Genomic DNA, 26,102 nt, shown 5'->3' on the forward strand with positions numbered 1-26,102 from the left:
CCTTGCCATCTTCAAGGTAAACCGGGATAACTGGATAGGTAGCCTCAAATTCTCCCCCTGGTCTATCTTGTCTTGCCCTCCTTGAAGGTGGAGGGAACTTTTGAATGGGTTTTTGACTAGACTTATAATGGACTGCAGACTGATTGCCTAGTACTTATGAACCAATATACAAACTGCATTCCTGAGGGAATTACATTGAAATAACACTGTCCCCTTTTACAATATTCTTGCAACCTGAGATAAACAATTGTAAAGCTGCTGCAGAATCACTGCTTACCTATCAAAGACATTCAGCAATATTTAATGCAGTGTTCTGTTTGCATGCCTTTCCCTACTTGGAGACAAACAGACTAGTGCTAACCACCTTCATAGCTATTTTTGTGGCGGTGGCATGTGACGAACGACTCTTCTCCACTCTAATTTAACCACTAAGATCGTTTGATTCTTTTCTCGTCTCCAATTAATTTGACTCTAATTTCCCAAATGTTTTGAAACTTTTGTACACACTGACAATTAGTACATCAGATTTACTTTGTATCCAAACCACTATTCTAGCTTACACTGTTTTATTGTCACTTACGTACTATTGTACCCTTGTCCATTTTGTAAGTCTGGTCAGATTTTGACCCAATGTTGAGACTGAAATTGGTCAGAATTGATCTGTGCTCCACTCCCATTAAATATCAAGTAAAGAAATACATAAATACACAAATAAATATAAAATGGCAGAACTCAGAGTTATCTCCATATGAAGTGAGAAAGGATGCACCACAAAGGTTTACTCTTGATTCGATATATTTCAAAACATCAAATGAAATGTATAGTGTATGCAGCGCTGTTTTATTTGCTGATGACTTAATCCTGTAGTATGCTGATTACAGCATCTCAGGTATTCAGATAAAAGAATGAGAAAAGCATTTGCAAGTCTAAAGCCTGATTGCATAATTCAGGCGTATTACATAATACTGAAAAACAATCTGCATACTTTTCTGTTGCTGGAATTTCAGACATGCCAGTTTAGCCATCCATAAAACATTGTACAACAGTGTTGCCACAAAAGGCTGTACTGATACCATTGAATTCTTAGGTATCTATTACAAGTGTGGCCTAATGCTTGGTAAGCAAACACAGAGAATGTGAGTTTGTTAGACCAAGTTATGTGAGCCATTTTATCTCAGATGAAGACACATCTAAAGTGATAACCTATGACTGCTAGTTATACAATGACTGCATCCTGTGTACAAGTCTCTCAGCTAATCTGTAGGGAAAATGAAAACTGCCTAACACAGTGCAGGAAAGTTTGTTATGATGTCCTGCTGGAAAAGTGCACAACCAATATTTGAAACACAAGATGGGTTAGTCTAAGCTTTTTAAAAAGAGATATGCAAATTCCACATCACAATGCTTAGCGTCACATTAACAACTCCTTAAGATGGTACAATCCTCTTAAGGAACAGCGCCTCAGGGGATTCCGTTTTTGTCACTTGTCCAGAGTCAAAATAGATTTGGCAAAGAGTTTACCAGCTACTTAGTGATAACTATGTGGAATTCCCACGAAAAAGCTGAAGAGACAAGAGGACAGGAAATAACATCTTCTAAAATAAGGTTGTGCTAACGAGGAGTGAGATGAAATACCAGTTGCAATTTGGTGTTTATCCTGCAGTACATAAACAACATGCTTTCATGGTTATACAAAGCGAGCTCTGAATGATTATATTGTACTCAGATTTTCTCTGTGCTCCCCATCAGTTTCTTCCCCTTTTTTGACAGGTTCTTTATTTATTAAGGGTACTGCTGGGTTGATGAAAGTGGGTCGCCAGGTTTATATTTTTTACTTATGTGGTAGTGTCATGCTAAGTGCTGTTCATGTAACACGCCCTCAGCCTCGTATCTCAGGAATCAAGGATACAGTCAAAGATAACAATCAGCAAACAGCTCAAATCAGGGACAGTTTTTAAATATTTTTACTTTAAAATATTTTGTGCCAGCAACAGCTTTGCAGTATTTTGACTTTAGATCAAATGAAGGGCACAAAGCAAAAGCCCCTCAAACAGGGGTATTTAGGAATCAGACAGGATTTAAAAATAACTACAGTTCTCACTATTAGAACAGAGGAATAAATTGTACTTTATCCACTTAAAACCTCACTCATACCAACAGTTGGATGCATCCAAGTAAACAATGCTTATAAAATTAGGTATGTATTGCTGATTTTGCCCTTCAGATGCTTTAGTACCTTCCAAACAGTTTATTTAACAATGTGTTATAAAAGTCAAAATTATTCTAATCAACCAGGTTTGCCTATAGTTTACATTCAGCTGCATGGACTGTATGTTAATATGGCCCATAAAGAAGGCAGATGTTATTAAGCAAGAGATTTTCAATTTGCATTTATTTTTGAGTGATTTTAAATATATCAGTATTATCTAATTATTTTTTAACTTAATTATGGGTCAAAGACATCCATTCCATGAATCAGAAATTATTATAAGTCCTAAAATTACACTTTGATTCAGGTCAGCCCCATGCCTTTCAGCTAGCTATAAACTGTTGTTTCAATGACTAGTTAAGCTGCTTCTGTGACATATAGCCGCAAGCATAAGACAATATGTGATTCTTCAAACCTGCTTTCCATTATTTTTACATCTGTAAGGTTTCTTGTATGATTGGTGTATAATTAGGCTTATTATAATGCGGTGAAGACCTGTGTGCTAATAGAAAAAATATTTTGCAGCATTTTTTCCACCATTTCCACTGACTTGATCCTCAAGCCACTGCTACAGGCCCCATTACTCATTCACAACCCTTCATGGGGGCAATTACCAAGACACAGATTAGCTGTCATCTAGGCAGCCTTTCTCTTTACGTCCTATCCTTTTTTGGGCATACCCACCAGTGTCCAAGGACTCGGCATGCAGTGGAGAGTATGAGGACTTACTCACTCCTTCCAGGAGAGACACCACCCCAAAAACTCCACCATTGCTGAAGGCAGATACTTCTGTTGAACTCCATTCTCCACTGGTGTGTAGGAGTGCAAACCCAAGAATATAGAGTTCCAAATGTCCCCTGCTAAGAGAGGTGAGCACACTCTGTCTTGTTATTCCTCTCCCTCCTAAATTGGTTCTTGCAGTGCTCAGAATGCTAATCAAATTTGGATAACCTTGGTCATAGTCAAAGAATCATTATTCTATGGAGTGCCGGCAGCAAATGTTGAATTACTGACCTGACCTAACCTACAATTTTAAAATAAATGCATACTATTTATTACAAATGAATGTATGATAAATGATTTTCTAATGAAAACAAATCTTTGTTTCTGAAAGGGAAGTGTTTAGGTCTGTAACAGACAGAGCTCAGCAGACTACCTGGAATAGGTCTGTGACTCACATTTATTCCTTTCCTTCTCATTCTAGAATATGTGAGATGCTGACTACAATTAACTTTACCAGGACAAGGGGAGACACTCCCTACTGATAACAGCATAATTCTCAAAAAGTACCCTATCATAACAATAATCTGTATTTATTATTATTTATTATTCAAATCTACACTTAATTTTCTCAATCCATATTCTCTCACTTACCCCAGTTCTTATTTCCTGGTGGTAGCTACTCTAATCTAACATAGTTTTAACCACTCAGCATCATCCATGTGGGTTCTGTTGTGTTCTCTAAACCACTTTTTGCCCGCAGGCTCTTGCACTTGGTTGTGAGATCAATATAATTTTTGCTGGTAGTTTACTGATCCTGCAGTAACTCATCTTTATCATTCTGGAAGCATAAAAGTTCAACTTGGGTCTCGGCTTCTCTTCTGTCACTCAGGTTCAAGGACTAGACTTACGTGATCTCCTCAAGTATGCGCAGAATTTATCCAGCTCTACTATGTCTTTCCTTTGGTAGGAGCAAGCATGTACCAGTTTCCTTTGCCCTGAAATAACCTCTTCTAGTCGTCTCTTTGGGACTGCTCTATTTACTGTTGTAGTTCTTTGCCTTTAGCAACTACAGCTTCTACCTACTTTAGTATTTTATTCATTTTTTCAAATGTAAAATCTTCCAGATATGCATAGGCCAAATAAATTTCACTATAAGCACACAGTCTCTCTACCCAAGCTCACAAGTGCTTGTTAGTGCACAGCCTCTCCACGTGCTCATCAACAGGTCACAACTACCTGTCTACTTCCCCAGTGAAGTCCACTTACTGAACTTTCTAGAACCAGAACACTCCTAAACTGGGGCATGTATCTCCAACTGCTGCTTACTTCACACACGCTCTTTCTGTCTAACTCTCTCCCTCTCTCTAAACTAAACATATACTTCTTGAAAACAAATGTGTGCATGAGTGGGTGGGGCATGTGAAGTGTGTGGATACCAGATTCCAGCAAATCTCTTAGTTTTTCAATGTCAGATCCACATTCAGATAGTTAACCCTTTCATGTTCTCAGGGTCAGGACCAAATTAACAACTGAACAGTTGATGTACCTGACATCAGCCATCAATCCAATTGGCTTATCTATCTCTCTCTCTCTCTATACAAACATATATGTTTGATACATATACATATATATATATATATATATATATATATATATATATATATATATATATATATATCGGTCTCCTTCAAAACACCGAAAGACCAGAACATCGAAAGTGTTTTGAAGGTGACCAAAACAACGAAACTGCAGAACACAGAAAAGCGAGAAATCCAAAATTCTGGTGTTACGGGATTTTGATTTAGCACTTTTGGTGTTGCGCTGTGGGTGAGTATGCATGTGTAAGTGCATTTGTGAGGGGTAGTGCTGTGTGTAAGTGTGTGTTGTGACTGTGGTGTGTGTGAGGGACTGTACTGTGTGGGTGTGAGTTTGCCTTGTGTGCCTGTTTGTGCGATCTCGGAGTTAGAATATTAAAGTAGGGGGGTGTGGGGGGTGCAGGGGGGCTTGCCCCCCTTCCTATTTGTAGTGTAGGGTGGTGTGGTTGGTAGTTTGGGGCAGTTGTGTATGTATTTGTGTATGTTTTTTGTGTGTGTTATACTTACGTGGTTTTCGGTGTTGTGGGGTTTCGTTGTTTTTGTCTCTGTGTTTTGGTCTTCGGTGTTGTGAGGTTTTGTTGCTCTGAAGTAGACCTATATTAAAATGTGGAAAAGCCAAAAAAAATTCTACTTACTTGATCAAAGTGACATTCCAAATGTGGCAATGTCACTTTAATGGGATGTTGAAAATGATCACAACAATGTCCACATTTGACCAAATTTGGAATGTCAGGAAGTGACTTCAGACCCCAAGCATTTGTGCTGAAGCTGCCGTACGAACTGTACATCTACATCAAAAGTGTTTACAGTTCGGCACCCCCCACACCCCCTGCAAATTATATATTCCAACTCTGAGATCGCACTACAATGATGAAAAGGGTAAATATCCTAATCACCACTGTAGTGCGATCTGATATCAGAATGTCAAATGCACATTAGCGAATGTATGCTACCATTCGCTAATATGCATTCGAACATTTTCAGAATGACATTACAGAAACTGGAAAAGACACAGTTGTCCATTGCAGTTTCCTGTAAGTGCCATTCCACATTTGATGGTAAACCTATACATGTATTTATATATATATATATATATATATATATATATATATATATATATATATATATATATATATATATATATACATACACACACACACACACACACACACACACACACACACACACAGACATATATATAGATCTCTAGATATCTACATATCTACACTGTGTGTCATATATATATATATATATATATATATATATATATATATATATATATGGTTCTACCTGACTTCAGCTGAGAAGACCGACATCGAACTGAGCTCCAGAAGATCGAGAAGACCGGGTTGCAGAACATCGACAATGCAGAAGACCGACACGACGGATGACAACACCAACGCCGAGGATGCCGACATGGGGAAAGGCTGTGTGAGTATGCGTAGTGACGGACGTAGCGGTGCGCAGGTAAGTGTGGAGATTGACGGTCTGTGGGGATAGGGGTGGGTTAAGTGAGTTAGGGTTAGGGAGGGGGTGGGTTAAGTGAGTTAGGGTTAGGGAGGCGATGGGGTGGGTTAAGTGAGTTAGGGTTAGGGGGTGGGTTAAGTGAGTTAGGGTTAGGGTAAGTGAGTTAGGGGCCGGACCTTAGGGTTAGGGTAAGGTTTAGTGTGGGCTTGTAAGGATTTTGGTGTGCTTGTGTTGTGTGTGTGGTTTGTGGAATGGGGATGTGTTTTGTTTTGTATGGGGTTTCGTGTTTGTGTACCGTCGGTTATTTCGTTGTCGGTTATGTGTGGTTTCGTGTTTATGGACTGTCGAATATGTGGTGTCGGTGATGTGGTTGTCGGTGTTGTGTGGTTTCGATTATGTCAGGTAGAACCATATATATATATATATGGGATCCGTACAGATCCCCGAAAACATTTTTCACCAAATGATTATTGGTGGGGCATATTTACGCGAAAGTGCTTTTCACCAAAAAAGCACTTTCACGTAAGTATGCCTGTTCCGGAGATTGTACTACAGTGCGGGTAAGGGAAAATTCCCTTTTCCCCACTGTAGTGTGATCTTGGAGTGAGAATATTAAAGTAGGGGGGTGTGCAGGGGTGTTTGCTCCCCTGCATAAACGTAGATTTGTTTTTTTTTGTTTGTTTTTTTAACACACTTTAAGCGCTTTTCAGTGAAAAGTGCTTTCGTTAGTGTGTTCGGTGATGGTTGATTTGGGCTTTTGCACTTTCGTGCAAAAGTCCTAGATCCATATATATATATATATATATATATATATATATATATATATATATATATATATATATATATATATATATATATATATATATATATATATATATATATATATATATGGTTCCCTATCAGAAGCCTGAAACACTATAAGCCTGAAAATCAAAATCCTGAAAACTATAGACTGAAAGACCAAAATCCTGAAAGACCAAAATCCTGAAACTCAAAATCCTGAAAACACAAATAATGCTAATATGTCACTATAAAGACACTAATATCTACCAACTGACCCTGACCCTAACCCTAACCCTAAGGTCCGTCACTATTGCACACTCACCTGACCGCCTAACCCTAACTCACTTAAACCACCCCTAACCCCAATATTTGTCACTATTGCATACATGCCTAACCTGCCTAACCCTAACTCACTTAAACCGCCCTAACCCTAACATAAAACCAACCTCACACTTACCTACTGAACAACAATGACCCAACACCACAGGGCTAACAATAGCAAAGCCACAATGACGTCAGTATGTCCATTTTGTGTTTTCAGGATTTTGAGTTTCAGGATTTTGGTCTTTCAGTCTATAGTTTTCAGGATTTTGATTTTCAGGCTTATAGTGTTTCAGGCTTCTGATAGGGAACCAAATATATATATACATATATATATATATATATATATATATATATATATATATATATGTATGTAAAAAACACAGTATCCCTAGGTAGATGCAAAATCACAGAACCCAAGAGGCAGTATACAGTCCAGTTTACATATAGCGACTGCAATGATGTCAATGTCCAGTGAATCCTTGATAAATCCTTGATAAAGTAAAAAATCCACAACAGGTAAAATTAAAATAAAACAAGCAACAATTTATTGTAGAATATTAAAGTAGGGGGGTGTGGGGGGCACAGCCCCCCACATGGGGGGTGCAGGGGTGTTTGCTCCCCTGCATAAACGTAGATTTGTTTTTTTTTGTTTGTTTTTTTAACACACTTTAACGAAAGCGCTTTTTCAGTGAAAAGTGCTTTCGTTAAAGTGTGTTCGGTGATAATGGATTTGGGCTTTTGCACTTTCGTGCAAAAGTCCTAGATCCATATATATATATATATATATATATATATATATATATATATATATGTATAGATATATATATATATATATATATATATATATATATATATATATATATATATATATATATATATGGTTCCCTATCAGAAGCCTGAAACACTATAAGCCTGAAAATCAAAATCCTGAAAACTATAGACTGAAAGACCAAAATCCTGAAAGACCAAAATCCTGAAACTCAAAATCCTGAAAACACAAATAATGCTAATATGTCACTATAAAGACACTAATATCTACCAACTGACCCTGACCCTAACCCTAACCCTAAGGTCCGTCACTATTGCACACTCACCTGACCCGCGCCCTAACCCTAACTCACTTAAACCACCCCTAACCCCAATATTTGTCACTATTGCATACATGCCTAACCTGCGCCCTAACCCTAACTCACTTAAACCGCCCCTAACCCTAACATAAAACCAACCGCACACTTACCTGAACCCAACGCATGACCCAACACCACAGGGCTAACAATAGCAAAGCCACAATGACGTCAGTATGTCCATTTTGTGTTTTCAGGATTTTGAGTTTCAGGATTTTGGTCTTTCAGTCTATAGTTTTCAGGATTTTGATTTTCAGGCTTATAGTGTTTCAGGCTTCTGATAGGGAACCAAATATATATATATATATATATATATATATATATATATATGTATGTAAAAAACACAGTATCCCTAGGTAGATGCAAAATCACAGAACCCAAGAGGCAATACACAGTCCAATTTACATATGACGATTGCAATAAATGTCAATGTCCAGTAAATCCTTGATAAATCCTTAATAGAGTATAAAATCCACCACAGGTGAAGTTAAAATAAAACAAGCCACAGTTTATTATGGAGCAAAATTCGTAAGCGCTTTCGCGGACTTCACTCTCCGCTTCCTCAGACGATACTGTTACAAAGAATACATTCATTTAAATAGGAACATCCTAATGTTAATTAACTAATTAAACAATTTGGATAAAAATGCAATAAAACATGATATCAAAAAACTCAATTTTATATAAATGCAAATAAATATAATAGCATAATCAATGAAAATAAAAAATATATCTACTGATACTAAAATACCTATCATACAAACTAATATACATATAAAAATACTAATAATTATTTAAGTTTCCTTAGATTCAAAGCAGGCTTTATAGAGACTGTATCATTTAGGCCCCTTCCTCTATGAGCACCCAGCCGTAGAATCCATTTGAGTTCTGCATGTTCTGTGTCATTAACAATATTACCTAAACGTAAGCTAGGGGGCTGAACATGCAGAATCTGAAACAAAAACGTGTGGCCGGGGCCATTATTGAGGACATGTTTAGCTATGGCACTATATTCTTCTTTTCTATGGATGTTATAGGTATGATCCCTAATTCTCTCTCGCAGGGATCTATTTGTTTTGCCCACGTAGTAACAGAAACACGTTACACAATGGGCAATATAAACAATGTTTCTACTGTTACAGTCCCCATGTGTCCTAAGTTGCCAAAGGTACCCTGTATCAGGATGTTTATAAAATCTGGATTCATCAACATAGATGCAGTGGGCACATTTTCCACATTTTCTAGTCCCCAGAAAAATATTATGTAAACTTTCATATGGATCCTGTCGACTATTTTGATAACATAAAGATTGTTTTAAAGTTTTACAGTTTTTATAAACAAATTTAGGTTCATTTCCAACCAGTTTGTGTGTCTTATCATCTACCAATAAAATGTGCCAGTTATCATTTACTATCTTGTGTATCCGATGTATATTAGCACAATATGGTATCACTATGGACGGTGTATTAGTCCACTTGGTGTTAGGTGTCCTGTTATTATATACATTGCTAGAGGAAAAAAAGGGTTTTGCTCTAGTTGTTCTAAGCTCGTCCATTTCTTTATATATCTTATTAATTTCTTCCTCTACATAACCCCTGTTCAAAAAACCTTGTTTAAGCTCAGTTAACTCTTTATCAAAAATTGCATCATCACAACATAAGCGAGACAACCTCATCGCTTGACCCTTGACAATGTTGGCAAAGAGCCTAGGATTGTGCATACTATCATAATGTAAGAAGGCTGGCCTATAACATGGCTTTCTATAGAGTTTGGTTTTTATAATGTTTTCTTCACTATATACATTAACATCTAAAAAGTCAATTTCTTTGTTAGAATAGTTGGCAGTGAATTTTAAAAATTCATTGGTCGAGTTTAATTCATTAATCAGACTCAAACAACTCTCCTCATTGCCCTTCAAAACAATGAAGAGGTCATCAACAAACCTTTTAAAAAACAGTACATGTTGATTATTGACTAGATATTGTTGTTCCCAGGAAACCATAATTAGGTTGGCATAGGTGTTTGCACAACTGGTTCCCATTGCTATTCCTGTATTTTGCTTATAGTATTTGTTATCAAACAAAAAGACATTATTGTCCAAAACTATTTCTAATAAAAAGCATAAAAGGTCAGCCTTAACTACTTCCATTTTGTTGTCATCTATTAATAACTTCCTAAGCATTTCTAAACCAATAGAATTAGGAATACACGTAAATAAAGCTTCTACGTCCATTGTAATAAAATAACAATTTTTCATATCAGCATGGTTTGTAGTAAACTGATATAAATCCCTTAAGAACTGCTCTGTATCCTTTAAAACATTCGTATACTTTGATAATAAAAGTTTTAATTCATGATCTAAGTAAATGGATATAGCCTCTGTAGACCATCCAGCACCCGCCACAATGGGTCGAAACTTGGGGTGTTTGGGGTTCTTATGGATCTTAGGAAGTCCATGTAACCTAGGGATATAGGGGTATTCAATATTAAAATAATTAAATAACTCCTTTGTAATAATACCTGTATGCAAACAGTCTAACAACGAAAAATATATTGTTTTGAATAAATTACAAATATAGTCTAAGGAAACTTGTTCATAGGCATTTGTATTTAACATTTCGTGCATGCTATCTAAATAGTAAGAAGTATCCAAAATCACCACCAGCCCGCCCTTATCACAGGGCCTAATTGTAATGTTATCATCATTTTGTAAGCTACGCAGAGCTAATAATTCCTCATTAGTTAAATTATTAACACCATTGAACCTCATAAATGAGGAGTCTTCATAAATGTCTTTCTCAATAGCCTTTAAAAAGGTATCAACATTAGGCGGTGCGGGCGGAACAAAGTTACTCCTCTTTTTAAACGTTTTGTGTGATAATTCACTGTCCTGCTCCAAAGAAAGTTTTAACGAAATATCACGTGTAAACATTCGCATAGCTAAAATAGTGTCACTAACGTCAATACAAGTAGTCGGTATGAAGCCCAAACCCTTATTCAATAAAACACATTCAGATGCTGTTAAATTACGCTTAGAGAGATTCCATATCAAGTTTCGGTTGTCCACATTTTTTTGATAGTACGCACCTGTGGAGCTTGTACCATTTCCTTGCGTTTCTGTCCACGTTGCGTGTTGTCTTCCACGGACTTTTTCCTGGTTGCTCTGAATGGCAATGGAAAAGCCAACGGATCAACCGTATGTGATGTTTCAACCAAAATTTTACGTCGTACATCTGGTAGTGGACGTACGCTAGTGTTAGTTTCCATATTCATCTCTGCCCCAACAGGACCTTCCTTAGGGGTAGAATATGTGGATGCTGGTAATTGTGGCGACAATATTAATTCCACAGTGTTATCTGTGGCTTCTACCGTGCTGTTCGTTGTTGCATTAATCGGCTCCTCATCCGGCTTCCTATTAATTTCACAGCCCTCTATTCTGATCGCTGGTTGGCTGACAATAGTCTTCAAACCCTGATTAGTAGACAAACGTGCTGCCATAGCACGCTGAGGTCGTTGATTATAGTTGTTAACATTAGAATCTAAGACAACATTCCTGGGCCAAGTAAAGACGTTTTGTTTATTGAAATCATCCAAATCTCTCAATAATTTTCTTTTTTTGACATCAAGAAGTTTGGCTTCATATCGCAATATTTTCTCAGTAATGTCTTGTAAAAATACCTCCGTTGGACCATCTCCATATATGTTGAATAATTCCCCCTGCTGTTGAATAATTTCTTCCCGAAGATTAATTTCAATGGGTTGAAAAAAATTTAGTAATAATTCCATATAGGCTTTACTGGTACTTAGGTTCAGCTGTTGCCATTTGGTTAAGAGGTCAGGGTACTGATTGCCATATGTTGGCATAGTTAGTATTCTTAGACCTCGGGGGACGATGTTCAAATTTAAGCTCGCTTCCAAATGGTAGCGCTGATTCTGTAAGCGCTTAAACTTAAAAACATTATTCTCAATGTCACGTTTAAGATTTCTGATCAATAGTTCATTACTGGAGTTAAACGGTATTACTTCCGGTACATTTAGTGAATTCGTATTCAAAAGAGGATTCACATTAGTAGTTAGCAAACTTCTCAGACTGTTATTGAGAACAATACCTTTAGCTCCATCTGAACAATCCATGTTCGTAACTGCCTCTTCCAAAAACCCAAAAAACACGTAAAAAACACAGTATCCCTAGGTAGATGCAAAATCACAGAACCCAAGAGGCAGTATACAGTCCAGTTTACATATAGCGACTGCAATGATGTCAATGTCCAGTGAATCCTTGATAAATCCTTGATAAAGTATAAAATACACAACAGGTAAAATTAAAATAAAACAAGCAACAATTTATTGTAGAGCAAGATTCGTAAGCGCTTTCGCGGACTTCACTCTCCGCTTCCTCAGACGATACTGTTACAAAAAACACATTCATTTAAATAGGAACATCCTAATATATCAATTAACTAATTAATCAATTTAGATAAAAATGCAATATGACATATATCAAAAAACTCAATTTTATATAAATGCAAATAAATATAATAGCATAATCAATAAAAATAAAATATATATATCTGCTGATACTTAAATGTCTATCATACAAACTAATATGCATGCATTTAAAAATAATAATTATTTAAGTTTCCTTAGATTCAAAGCAGGCTTTATAGAGACTGTATCATTTAGGCCCCTTCCTCTATGAGCACCCAGCCGTAGAATCCATTTGAGTTCTGCATTTTCTGTGTCATTAACAATATTACCTAAACGTAAACTATGGGGCTGAACATGTAGAATCTGGAACAGAAATGTATGACTGGGGCCATTGTTAAGAACATGTTTGGCTATGGCACTATATTCTTCTTTTCTATGGATGTTGTATGTATGATCCCTAATTCTCTCTCGTAAGGATCTATTTGTTTTGCCCACGTAGTAGCAAAAACACGTTACACAGTGGGCAATGTAAACAATGTTTCTACTGTTACAGTCCCCATGCGTCCTGAGTTGCCATAAATAACCTGTGTCAGGATGTTTGTAGAATCTGGATTCATCAACATAAATGCAGTAGGCACATTTTCCACATTTTCTAGTCCCTAGAAAAGTATTATGCAAGCTTTCATAGGGACCCTGTTGACTATTTTGATAACATAAAGATTGTTTTAAAGTTTTACAATTTTTATAGACAAATTTTGGTTCATTTCCAACCAGTTTGTGCGTCTTGTCATCTACCACTAAAATGTGCCAGTTATCATTTACTATCTTGTGTATCCGATGTATATTACCACAATATGGTATCACTATGGACGGAGTATTAGTCCACTTGGTATTAGCTGTCCTGTTGTTATATACATTGCTAGAAGAAAAGAAGGGTTTAGCCCTAGTAGTTCTAAGCTCATCCATTTCTTTATAGATCTTAGTAATTTCTTCCTCTTCATAACCCCTATTTAAAAAGCCTTGTTTAAGCTCAATTAACTCATTATCAAAAATTGCATCATCACAACATAAGCGAGACAACCTCATCGCTTGGCCCTTGACAATATTTGCAAAGAGCCTGGGGTTATGCATACTACCATAATGTAGGAAAGCTGGCCTGTAACATGGTTTTCTATAGAGCTTGGTTTTTATAATGTTTTCTTCACTATATACACTAACATCTAAAAAATCAATTTCTTTATTAGAGTAGTTGGCAGTGAATTTTAAAAATTCATTGGTGGAATTTAATTGATTAATCAGACTCAAACAACTCTCCTCATTGCCGTTCAAAACAATGAAGAGGTCATCAACAAACCTTTTAAAAAACAATACATTTTGGTTATTAATTAAATATTGTTGTTCCCAGGAAACCATAATGAGGTTGGCATAGGTGTTTGCACAACTGGTTCCCATTGCTATTCCTGTATTTTGCTTATAGTATTTGTTATCAAACAAAAAAACATTATTATCCAAAACTATTTCTAATAAGAAACATAAAAGATCAGCCTTAACTACTTCCATTTTGTTGTCATCTATTAATAACTTCCTAAGCATTTCTAAACCAATAGAACTTCCCAAGATCCATAAGAACCCCAGACACCCCAAGTTTCGACCCATTGTGGCGGGTGCTGGATGGTCTACAGAGGCTATATCCATATACTTAGATTATGAATTAAAAACTATACTATCTAAGTATACGAATGTTTTGAAGGATACAGAGCAGTTTTTGAGGGATTTGTATCAGTTTACTACCAACCATACTGACATGAAAAATTGTTACTTTATTACAATGGACGTAGAAGCTCTATTTACGTGCATTCCTAATTCTATTGGTTTAGAAATGCTTAGGAAGTTATTAATAGATGACAACAAAATGGAAGTAGTTAAGGCTGATCTTTTATGTTTCTTATTAGAAATAGTTTTGGATAATAATGTTTTTTTGTTTGACAACAAATACTATAAGCAAAATACAGGAATAGCAATGGGAACCAGTTGTGCAAACACCTATGCCAACCTCATTATGGTTTCCTGGGAACAACAATCTTTAATTAATAACCAAAATGTATTGTTTTTTAAAAGGTTTGTTGATGACCTCTTCATTGTTTTGAACGGCAATGAGGAGAGTTGTTTGAGTCTGATTAATCAATTAAATTCCACCAATGCATTTTTAAAATTCACTGCCAACTACTCTAATAAAGAAATTGATTTTTTAGATGTTAATGTATATAGTGAAGAAAACATTATAAAAACCAAGCTCTATAGAAAACCATGTTACAGGCCAGCTTTCCTACATTATGATAGTATGCATAACCCCAGGCTCTTTGCAAATATTGTCAAGGGCCAAGCAATGAGGTTGTCTCGCTTATGTTGTGATGATGCAATTTTTGATAATAAGTTAATTGAGCTTAAACAAAGTTTCTTAAATAGAGGTTATGAAGAGGAAGAAATTAATAAGATATATAAAGAAATGGATGAGCTTAGAACAACTAGAGCTAAACCCTTTTTTTCCTCTAGCAATGTATATAATAACAGGACAGTTAATACCAAGTGGACTAATACTCCGTCCATAGTGATACCATATTGTGGTAATATACATCGGATACACAAGATAGTAAATGATAATTGGCACATTTTATTGGTAGATGATAAGACACATAAACTGGTTGGAAATGAACCTAAATTTGTTTATAAAAACTGTAAAACTTTAAAACAATCTTTATGTTATCAAAATAGCCGACAGGGTCCCTATGAAAGTTTGCATAACACTTTTCTAGGAACTAGAAAATGTGGAAAATGTGCCTACTGCATCTATGTTGATGAATCCAGATTTTACAAACATCCTGACACAGGTTATCTATGGCAACTTAGGACGCATGGGGACTGTAACACTAGAAATATTGTTTACATTGCCCACTGTGTAACGTGTTTTTGTTACTATGTGGGCAAAACAAATAGATCCTTACGAGAACGAATTAGGGATCATACATATAACATCCAAAGAAAAGAAGAATATAGTGCCATAGCCAAACATGTTCTTAACAATGGTCCCAGTCATACATTTCTGTTCCAGATTCTACATGTTCAGCCCCCCAGCTTACATTTAGGTAATATTGTTAATGACACAGAACATGCAGAACTTAAGTGGATTTTACGGCTGGGTGCTCATAGAGGAAGGGGCTTAAATGATACAGTCTCTATAAAGCCTGCTTTGAATTTAAGGAAACTTAAATAATTATTATTTTTAAATGCATGCATATTAGTTTGTATGATAGACATTTAAGTATCAGCAGATATATATATTTTATTTTTATTGATTATGCTATTATATTTATTTGCATTTATATAAAATTTAGTTTTTTGATATATGTCATATCGCATTTTTATCTAAATTGATTAATTAGTTAATTGATATATTAGGATGTTCCTATTTAAATGAATGTGTTTTCTGTAACAGTATCGTCTGAGGAAGCGGAGAGTGAAGTCCGCGAAAGCGCTTACGAATCTTGCTCTACAATAAATTGTTGCTTGTTTTATTTTAATTTTATCTGTTGTGGATTTTATACTTTATCAAGGATTTATCAAGGATTCACTGAACATTGACATCATTGCAGTCGCTATATGTAAACTGGACTGTATACTGCCTCTTGGGTTCTGTGATTTTGCATATACATATATATATATATATATATATATATATATATATATTTCTAGGAACCAAATACGGTCATATCTAGCTTTGGTCGGCATCTGTTAAGATGATACAATCTTGAGTAAGTATATATACACATATATATATATATATATATATATATATATATATATATATACATATATATTTAGTGGGGGGTATGGGGGCATAGCTCCTCACATGGGACCCCCCCCCCTTTAAAAAACAATGTTATTTTATTGTTTTTCTTATTCTAATTTTGCATGTGTTAAGGTTAGTCTTTGGTGCTTACATTGTTGTTGACATTAGTCACATCGATATTTGGGCCTATTGCTTAATTTATAAACACCACATATAGATATACACTCAACAGAATGTAAGCAGGAAAAACTGTGCAAGTGTACAAGTACATACACGCCAGTTTGCTTCCTACAGCCAGTCATCAACCTCTCAGCTCTTCAACTGAAAAGAAAAAAAAAAACATGCCTCCATAACTCTTTAATGAAAAAAAAATATAACTTCTACATTTTTGTCTTGCTACAGTTAACATGGCTGAAGCTCCGAAGTGCCTTTCTGTACTGGCATTCAGAAATGCAGATAAAGAAAAATATAAGGCAAAAAATGCACTTCTCAATTTTGTCCCCTAATACTTTACACCCAGGATGGCTGCCCTCTTCAGCCCACCCTTGCTATGCTTCTGAGTCTGAGTACAATTTAAAAACTGTTTTATTAATCTATCAATTAAAGTATAATCAATTATCCAATTCCATTTCAAGATATTTGGTGCTCTCTGTAATTTAATGTGTTTTCAATTTCTGTCTTTTGTGGTTGTTACAAGAATTGCTATAATTGCAACAGTTCACATTTGTTCACATTTAGTAGTAAACAAGCTCGTGAAATTCAAGTTTCTAACTGAGTAAATCAGACTTACATTAAAACTGTGGGCATACACATGGGCTGTACTTGTGTAAGGAAGTATGATGTTATCCATATCACCTGTATATTATATTGCTTTCAAGCTGCTCCATGTTAGGGAATCTTACTGGCAGACATACATACAGAAAAGGAGAGGACCAAAAGATGGAACCCTGGAGAACAGATCTGTAAGAGATGTAATCACCGGAATATTCTGTAGTCCATTCAGCCTTGCTGTCTGATAAATAGCTGGAAATCCTTTCAGTAGTGGATCCCTGATGCAGATAGCCTTTGTAAGAGGCTTGAGTGGTTAATACCATCACAAGCTCTGGAAAAGCCAAGAAATAGTACAACAGATACTTTACATAAGAGTCAGTCTGAATAGTCTAAATAATGGCAGACATTGGTAAGCCATGCCTAAAAAGCAATATCAACTGAGAAGTCTTTTCTGAAAACAATTGAGAACACAAGTTAATTCTAAGAAACCAGTAAATTGTTGATTTACCAACAGTACACAACCAAAGAGAGTAGAACCCTTATCACTTTAAGATAAACCTAAAGAATATGGATGGGTGGTTTCAAATTATCACCCTGTCTCTATTCTTTTATCCTCCTTAAGGCTGGAGGGAACTTCTGAATGTGGGTTGCTGGCCAGGCTTGTAATAGTCTGCAGACTGATTGCCTAGTAGTTACATTTGAAAATATTCCATTATTTTTGTACAGGTATTTGGAATATAGTAGGCCTAAAAATGTTTACTTGCACTGATTTGCCGCCTTTGTGCAGTAAAATAAGGGTATGAGTCCTATAAACAGTGATCCCTATTGAGTACTTTGTGTTAAAAATACTTGAAAGGAATACCTGTAGAATAGGAGGCAAGTTTAATATACTTTGAATCATGAGAAAAGTGCCAGATGCACCCAAAATTTTGATTTTTACACAGGAATTTTCTGATATAGTTAAGAGAAGTCAATAGTTGCCTGAAGCTACTGTACATACCATTTTTTTAGTAGCTAAAAAAAATTATGCTTGCACAAGAGTAGCTGATATTCAGCACAACTTCTTCAATGTAATGAACTCTCTTTCAAAGTAAAAAATGCATAAATCCTGTCACTATGAAACGGCTATGTTTAAATAAGAGGAAACTGAGTTATTACACCATTAAAATGTGAAAAGTGAGTACTGGGTAATAAATTGATTGATCTGGATGATATTTATCAAAACCCAGTATGTAAGGACTATAAGAAAACCGTATCACTCAGAAGCAAGTTATGATGGCATTACCATAGAGCAAAACAACTACAGTTTTCAAAAGAGAAGAAACAGGCAGTCATTTACTGCCTACCTTTATAGAGTGGTGTCTCTCTTGATTTGCTTGTAATGTCTGGGTCAGCACCAGAAGTAAGAAGAATCCTCATACAGTCAAGGTACCCTTTACAGGTGGCAATGCACAGAGCTGTGTCTTCTTGCAAAGTCCTTGTGTTGATGGTACCCGGATAAGCTGTGAAATGAAAATATGTTTTATAATTCTAAGTCATAGTTTTAACAAAATTAATTCTGCTGTTTGGTTTGATCATTTACAGCTCAGAATAAAAATAATTTATGCCACTTTCAAAAATGTGTTTTATAATTACTGAGAGCATTTAGAAATGAATATGACTTCATCTCTGTCATAATTTTAACAAAATGGATACGACTGTTTTCAGTTCAGAAGAATAAAAATAAACGATAACACTTTTCTAGATATGATAAAACCATATTTAATTTATAAATTATTTGTACATTAAATAAGGAATAAAATTCTATTCCACAGGCTGAATTTTGATGCTTCTTCCTATATTTCTCATCAGGCTGTACAGTTCCAAAAATAAACAGAAGTATTTTTTACCTGAAATTTCCTACCCACAATTTCTAAAAGTTATGGAAGATGAAATTAAAAATACATTCAATATGGACATATGCTGCACATTTCCTATAAGTCATCCCTAGCTAACTTTAACTTGTCACAATGGGATATTCAGCAAATGGGCTTGTGATTTAGGTATGGTTTCGTTTCTGGGCATACCTCACATGCAAAAAGTTTGATTTTATATGATAATTATTATTGCATAGTGTGCTGGTCCACTATCTGCTATTTATTTCTAGGCTGACATTACATACATACATTCAAATATTTCAAGCACGGGCATTAATGCCCTTCTTCCTTGCCAGTATACCAGAACACTTTTTCCTATAATAAGTATCCAGGCTGTTCTTAAAAATATCTAAACTAGTACTTGCTTTAATGTAATTTGGTAGTCTGTTCCCTGCATCAGCTACTCTGCAAGAGAACCAATTAGTACACTTCTCATTCCTACAGAATCTTCTACATAGGTTGTCTGAGGATTCTCTAGTACTTTTTGTTAACCCCAAAAATTGTCAGAAGTAGTTGTCACTAAATTCCCTATATACCTGAATAAGATCTCCTCTTAGATATCTGTAAGAGACACCGTACAAGTTCAGATATTTTAGTCTTTCATAATAACTTAATTTTTCACATCCATGGATACCCTTGGTATATTTCCATTGTACTATTTCCAGTTTATTCATGCTTGTTTTCTTATAGGGTTTCCATATTACTATTCCATACTCAAGTTTGGGTCTAATGTAACTAACAAACAATGATTTCATTATTTTTGATTTCCTAGACTTTATAAATCTTTTTATACAACCTGTAGTTCTATAACTATCATTAACCAATTGGTTGATATGACTAGAAAAACTCATAGCTGAATCTACCCATATACCCAGGTCCTTAAATGAGTCTACAGTTTCAATCACTGTGTGTTGTATTAAATATTCACCTTTCAATTTATGCCTACCAAATCTCATATGCTTAGTTTTTGATGTATTTATCAGCATATTATTCTCCTGTCCCCAAATGGTCAATTTAGTCAAGTTATTATGCAGACATGCCTAATCTTTAACACGTGTAATCAGTTTACTCAATTTCAGGTTATCTGCATATAGACTGTAGAATACCTCAGATGAAAAACTTAGGACTAAAAGATACAATCTAAACAAGTAAGGCCCTAGGGCAGAGCCCTGTGGGACACTCAGATTGTAACCAAGGATTTTGCCTGTCCAGTTGCGGTATGATACTTGCCATGTCCTATCTGTAAGCCATGCAGCTATCCATATTATCAAGAGTACAGCAATACCTAGTTGTACTAATATATTGATCAGTGTTATGTGTATGACCCTGTCAAATGTTGAAGTTAAATCTATACAAATTACATCACAGCACAAGTTTTCATTCATAGCTGTTATTATATTGTTATAGAACATCATGTTACAGATGGTAATAGAACTGTTTCCAACATATGCATGCTGATATATGGTTTCAAGTCCCAACCTATCCAGTTCTGACAATAACTTATCCAATATTACCTTCTCCACTATTTTCCACAACATGAAAGTTGATTTAAGGGTCTATGTGACTCTGGGTTTGTCCTACTCCCCTTTCCCTTAAAAACAGGTTTAATAAGCGCACACCTCCAATCTTGAGGAATCTCTCCATATTTATATGACCTAGTGAATAATAAATATAATGGTACTGTAAGTTCTTGCTGAATTGTTCTCAGGTCATTGTTACTAATTCTGTCTCCTCCCTGTGCTTTGTTTGTATCCATTTTGTGCAATTCTTTTTCAATATAATATAATTTGATTCCAGTATCTAGGATTACCTGGATGTCACTAGGACAATTTACCACTCCTTTTGTGGAGCCAAACTGCTTTGCGTAAGATTTTGTAAACATATCTAGAATATATTGTGTCTGAGAATAAATTTTAGAATCTGCACACAGTTTATCACTTTGTGTGTCTTTACTCCTTCCACATCTCATCTATCTCTGAAAAGGTTTCCTATTATGCTCAATATCTTTATATAAATCTTCTTCAAAATGTTCTTGATCTTTTCTCACACTATGCTTAAATCTGTTTGTCCAGCTTGTTTATTTCAGTTTTCAAAGTTGTAATTCGACATCTCTTCCCTTTCTTATATTTTGCTTCTCTCACCTTGATCAGATATCTTGTTCTTATGGAAATATATCTGCCTGATGTTGTATGCCTAGATCCTGATGTTAAACATTTTGACTTCTTGCACTCAAACAATTTATCTTTCAAAACTTTTTACATTCCATCTGCAGTTTTTCACTGAACACCTCACTCCAGTTAGTTTTATATAGTAACTGTTTTGCTTCCATATAATCTATAATTAACATTCTGTGCATTGGCTTACCCTTTAGTTTGGCAGAATTAACCTTTATAATCCCATGATCACTGCACATCAATGGTGGTAAAACTTGACTTGAAGTTACAGTGATTTCTTTGGGAACACAATGTCTAGTATGTTCTGTCCCCTGGTGTTTTTTTTTTTTTTTTACAATCTGAAGCAATTGCTGTTCCTGAATATACACTGTGAATAATTTCCTTACTAACATTGTAGAATCAATATTATTCCAGTCTGTTTCCACTAAATTGAAGTCTCCAGCTAATATTATCCTTCCATCCTGCATTTCATGCAAGAAATGTATGAATTCCTCTAGGTCATCTGCACTTGACTTTGGTTGTCTATACACTCTAACAATTATTATATGTTCCAGGATTGTCTTTACTGCCACAGTTACACAGTCTATAGTGTTGGTGTTATCACTGAACATGTAATAATCACAGATCTCATAGCTATCTTTAATCCCTATTATAACACCTCCACCACCCTGGCAGAACTGGTTTCCAGTCATTGTTCTTTAACCATGTTTCACAAACAATAACAACATCAATCTTATGGGACTGTAGCAAATTTTCCAATAAAAAAAATTATTATTAATGCTCTTAGCATTAACAACCATCAGAGATGCATCAAATGTTGCTATCTGTGGGCTGTTAAATTTTCGACATGGCAAAAATCCTGCCTAGTGTTTGTCAAATATTGCAAAATATCTGCTGCAAAAATTCTCTTCCCTGATCTAGACAAATGCACACTATCCTGACTGAACACGTGTGCTCAAAACAAGGCTTGGATTCTCTACACAGTTCCATTTTTTAAAACAGGATATTTTTTCCATGTAGGTATTTACCCCAAAAATATTTTCATTCACAGTGACCTGACTATCCTTTCTATAGGTGATTTGTGAAAAATATGTCCTGACGCCAGTACAAGCATAACTATCTAAGAGAGCTGTCAGTTTCCTACTAACAGTTAATGAATCCTTGTGGGTGACATCATTTGTACCCACATCTCACATCTTCTATTTTCGCTCCTGGCAAGCATAACACTATTTATGTTTATTATCATCTCTGCAAATATACATATTAGTCCCTCTAATAATTGAATCTCCAATTACAAGAATATCTTTGCTGGCTAGCTCTGAAAAATCTTTAATATCTGCTCTATCAATTGTTATGAAGGATAGATCTTCATCACAATTAGTCTTATTAATCCCACTGTTTTTATTGTGTATTAAATTCTCAACCAGCTGGTGTTGTAAATCCACAGCTTGAGTCATGTAGTCGGCATCTGTCTTTCTCCTCTTTTTTCTTACAGTAATGTTCTTCAATCCTTCCATGTTCAATTTTGATTTCTTCCTTTCCACCTGCCCCTTGCCTCTTTTTTCTACCTTCTCCATTGGAATGATGATGATGCATTTTTCTGTAGACTTAAGGCTTTCTGATAGAAAAAATATCATCATTTCCTGTAACCTGTGTGTTACATAACAAAGTGGTGTCCTTTTTAGTACGTATTCTCTTTCCTTTACAGTCATTAATCAATTTATTTTTCTTCCTTGTTATTTGTTGTTAACTTCTTCCTTTCTTTCTTTTTTGTTTCCTTCTAAACAAACTGGATCCTCAGATTGCTGAATACTTGCATCCAGAATTCCAGAGTTGCCAGGAACATCACCTTGTTTTGTAGGGGTTGAATTATCTTTGCAGAAAATAGATGCATTATTTCCTAAATGTGTTCTATTTGTTCTATGCCTAACATTATTTAGCTCATTAGTCTAGTCATTAATATATGAAACAACAGTTCTCCAAGCCATGCCAATTGCACTAGTGCAATCATTATTAAGTCTAGATTTACTTTTAACAATTGTAAGCAAATCATCTAACTTTTGACACGAGGAACACAGATTACCAGTGTTATCAGCTGTTACGTTAAATATGCGGAGCACTTACTACACTATATATGATATTTGTGCATTAGCAAATCATTAATTGCATACTCATTTAAGGAATCCATATTCAGCTTCAAATGAATACAATATTACAAAAGAAAAAATCAAAATCAGTAACCAGAAAATTCAAAGAGAACTTAAATCAACTTCTATGACAAAAAAAATCACACCAGCAATATACAACTAAATAAAGTATAGTAAGTTGTTCTGACCATACAAGTTCTTCAAGCCAGACAAAAGTTGTAATTCCTTTACGCCAGTAGCTTCTGCTCACTATCACTCGCAGTAGCACTTCTTTTTGACAATAAAGATAAATAAGTCACAAACCAAGATGGGATTGTTCAGATATGTTCAGGATTTTCCTCTCTGCAATCTGTGTACATTTATAGCTGTCTAGGCCCCTTGGGCTGGTTAGAACTTGCCTGTCAAAAACCTATCCCTTTCTAACAACCAACGATAAAATTAAAGGTAAAACAACAAAATACAAATCAAAGTAAATCTTGTTAGCAAGCAGTCCCTTTCTAACTACAAACAGTGAAAAACAGTTATAACAAATACAATATAAGTTCAAATACAACTTCTCTTACCAATCAGATTCACAGTTAAGTTACAAACCAAGAAAGGATTTTTTAGATATGCAGACAGATTAGACATTGTGTTACTTTTTTGCCAAAAGCCACTGCAGATGTTACAAGAGGATCACACACAAAGGGAACATAGAAAAAAATTGCTAAACATTTTATATTTATAGTTCTTTCTCTCTGTCCTTACGTGAATCCAAGGGCCACATCTTCTAGCTGCAGACTACAGTGAAATAAATGTTTTAAGCAATTACACTACAGTTCCTGCTTAACATTCAAAAAATGTGAATGCTGATTGGGCAACACAATTTGCATCATCACTGTAAATCCAGCATCACCCAAAGAAAACAGATTCATAACTTCAATAAAATCCATATCCTTACAGCTTGCTATAAAAATATATCCATCATTGTCTTCATCAGAACTGATACAGTTAACTTAAGTTTCACAGTACAGTTTAATCACATGCACCATAACACAGAAACAGTCAAATTAAACTTGAACTCAAGTAATAAAATCAAGCTAGAATTATTGACTTCTGCAATTCTGAGATTTGTCCAATGAAATTGTGCCACCTGGTAAGTAAATTAAGTTAATATTTTAAACCATTCCATGTTGTAATGAAATCAGTAAGTATCCTAATCTGTAATTACACTCAAAGTACATATGCATGTTAATCTCTTTCATAAATTAGGTATATTACAAACCAATTGCTTCTCTTTACTGTTTAAGTTCATGCTTTTCATAACCTTTTATGAATCAATGTGCATTTCTAATTAAAGGTGTTTAATATTGTTCTTTGAAAATTACTACATAATGCGTTTATACAAAGACAATCCATTAATAGTAAACAGAGCAAAGACTTCATAGATATTCCAGGGTCACTGAGCTTCATGACCATATTTGTCATGTTATGCTAGCAACCTCCCTCAGGCTGCATCTCCTTTCTCCAGGAGGGCCATACCGGTCAAGCCCAGAGGAAATCTGTGGATACCTAAGCAGTCATCTCGTTTATGTTTAAAGGAAGATAATGAGTGACCCTGCCTAACACGCAGGGAAACTTTACTTCAGACATCTGGGAAGTACTGGGTTACAAACCTATTCTTCCACCATGTTTTATCTATTGGTGAATATTTAGTTCCCTGGTTATAGTACTTGTGAAGATATTGGCCTTGCACAGAAACTGGAGATCGGAGATAGCTGAGTCTCTAATGGCATGGTAAGTGAAACTGACATCTCCCCTCAAAAGTAATTAAGACAATGAATAATGGGATAGAACTTCCAGTTTCTTTTTGTAGCTCATTGAGTTCACGTCTGTGATCTTTTTGGTTAGGAGCCTTTGGGGTCTTTCTAATTGTTTGATATGTTTCGAGAGATACATCCCAAACAGAGTATCGTATTCAATAAATGGCCTGATCAATGCTGAGTATAAGAGAGCAAATACCTCTTTAGACCCTGATGATACTCCCCTGACAATTAGCTGGGCTAAACAAAAACATTTTCTGACAATCATTGTTACATGATGGTCAAAAGAGATGGACCTATCAACCCAGAAACCTAGGTCCATAACTCCATTTTCATTCTGTAGACTTACATAGACAGTATGATGAGGGAAAGAATTGTCGACCATAGGTGATGATGCTTCACTTTTAACATTTAGTCCAAGTTCATTTTAGTACACAGTTTGCCCAAGAGAGGGTTCATTCTGCAGGGTTGGTGTGTCATACACTGACTTAACAACAACCCCCAGTTTGCAAACTTTGTCAGCAAGTGGTCTTGACTCTCTGCTAGGAGATCTGAGAAGTACTAATGGTCAGCTGTCCACTTTCATACTTTCTGAAGAGACGTCTGCAATACACATTGTGTGGGTTCTGTCTTTCAGCCAGTTTGCTAGCCATCTTACCCCAAATGGGTTGATTTTTAAAGCACTTTACTTTTTCATGACACCAGCATAAAAAAAGTGGGGAAAATATACTAGATTGAATAGGCAGGATCTCCCCTTCATAAAATCAAACTGTTGGAGGCTGTTGGAGGTAG

General features: G+C 35.4%; 1 protein-coding gene across 1 annotated transcript in view; it reads right to left on the reverse strand.

Annotated features, from left to right (window-relative positions):
- ASB2 (ankyrin repeat and SOCS box containing 2) overlaps window positions 1-26,102 on the reverse strand; it is a 473,190-nt gene that overhangs the window by 151,194 nt on the left and 295,894 nt on the right. The window contains exon 5 of the mRNA XM_044074580.1: window positions 18,618-18,773. Coding sequence (XP_043930515.1) covers window positions 18,618-18,773 — 156 coding nt within the window. The remainder of the gene's footprint in view (window positions 1-18,617; window positions 18,774-26,102) is intronic.

Source organism: Protopterus annectens, chromosome 6.part0, assembly GCF_019279795.1.
Source record: "Protopterus annectens isolate FY-2018-M chromosome 6.part0, PAN1.0, whole genome shotgun sequence".
In the NCBI taxonomy this organism is placed as follows: Eukaryota; Metazoa; Chordata; order Ceratodontiformes; family Protopteridae; genus Protopterus; species Protopterus annectens.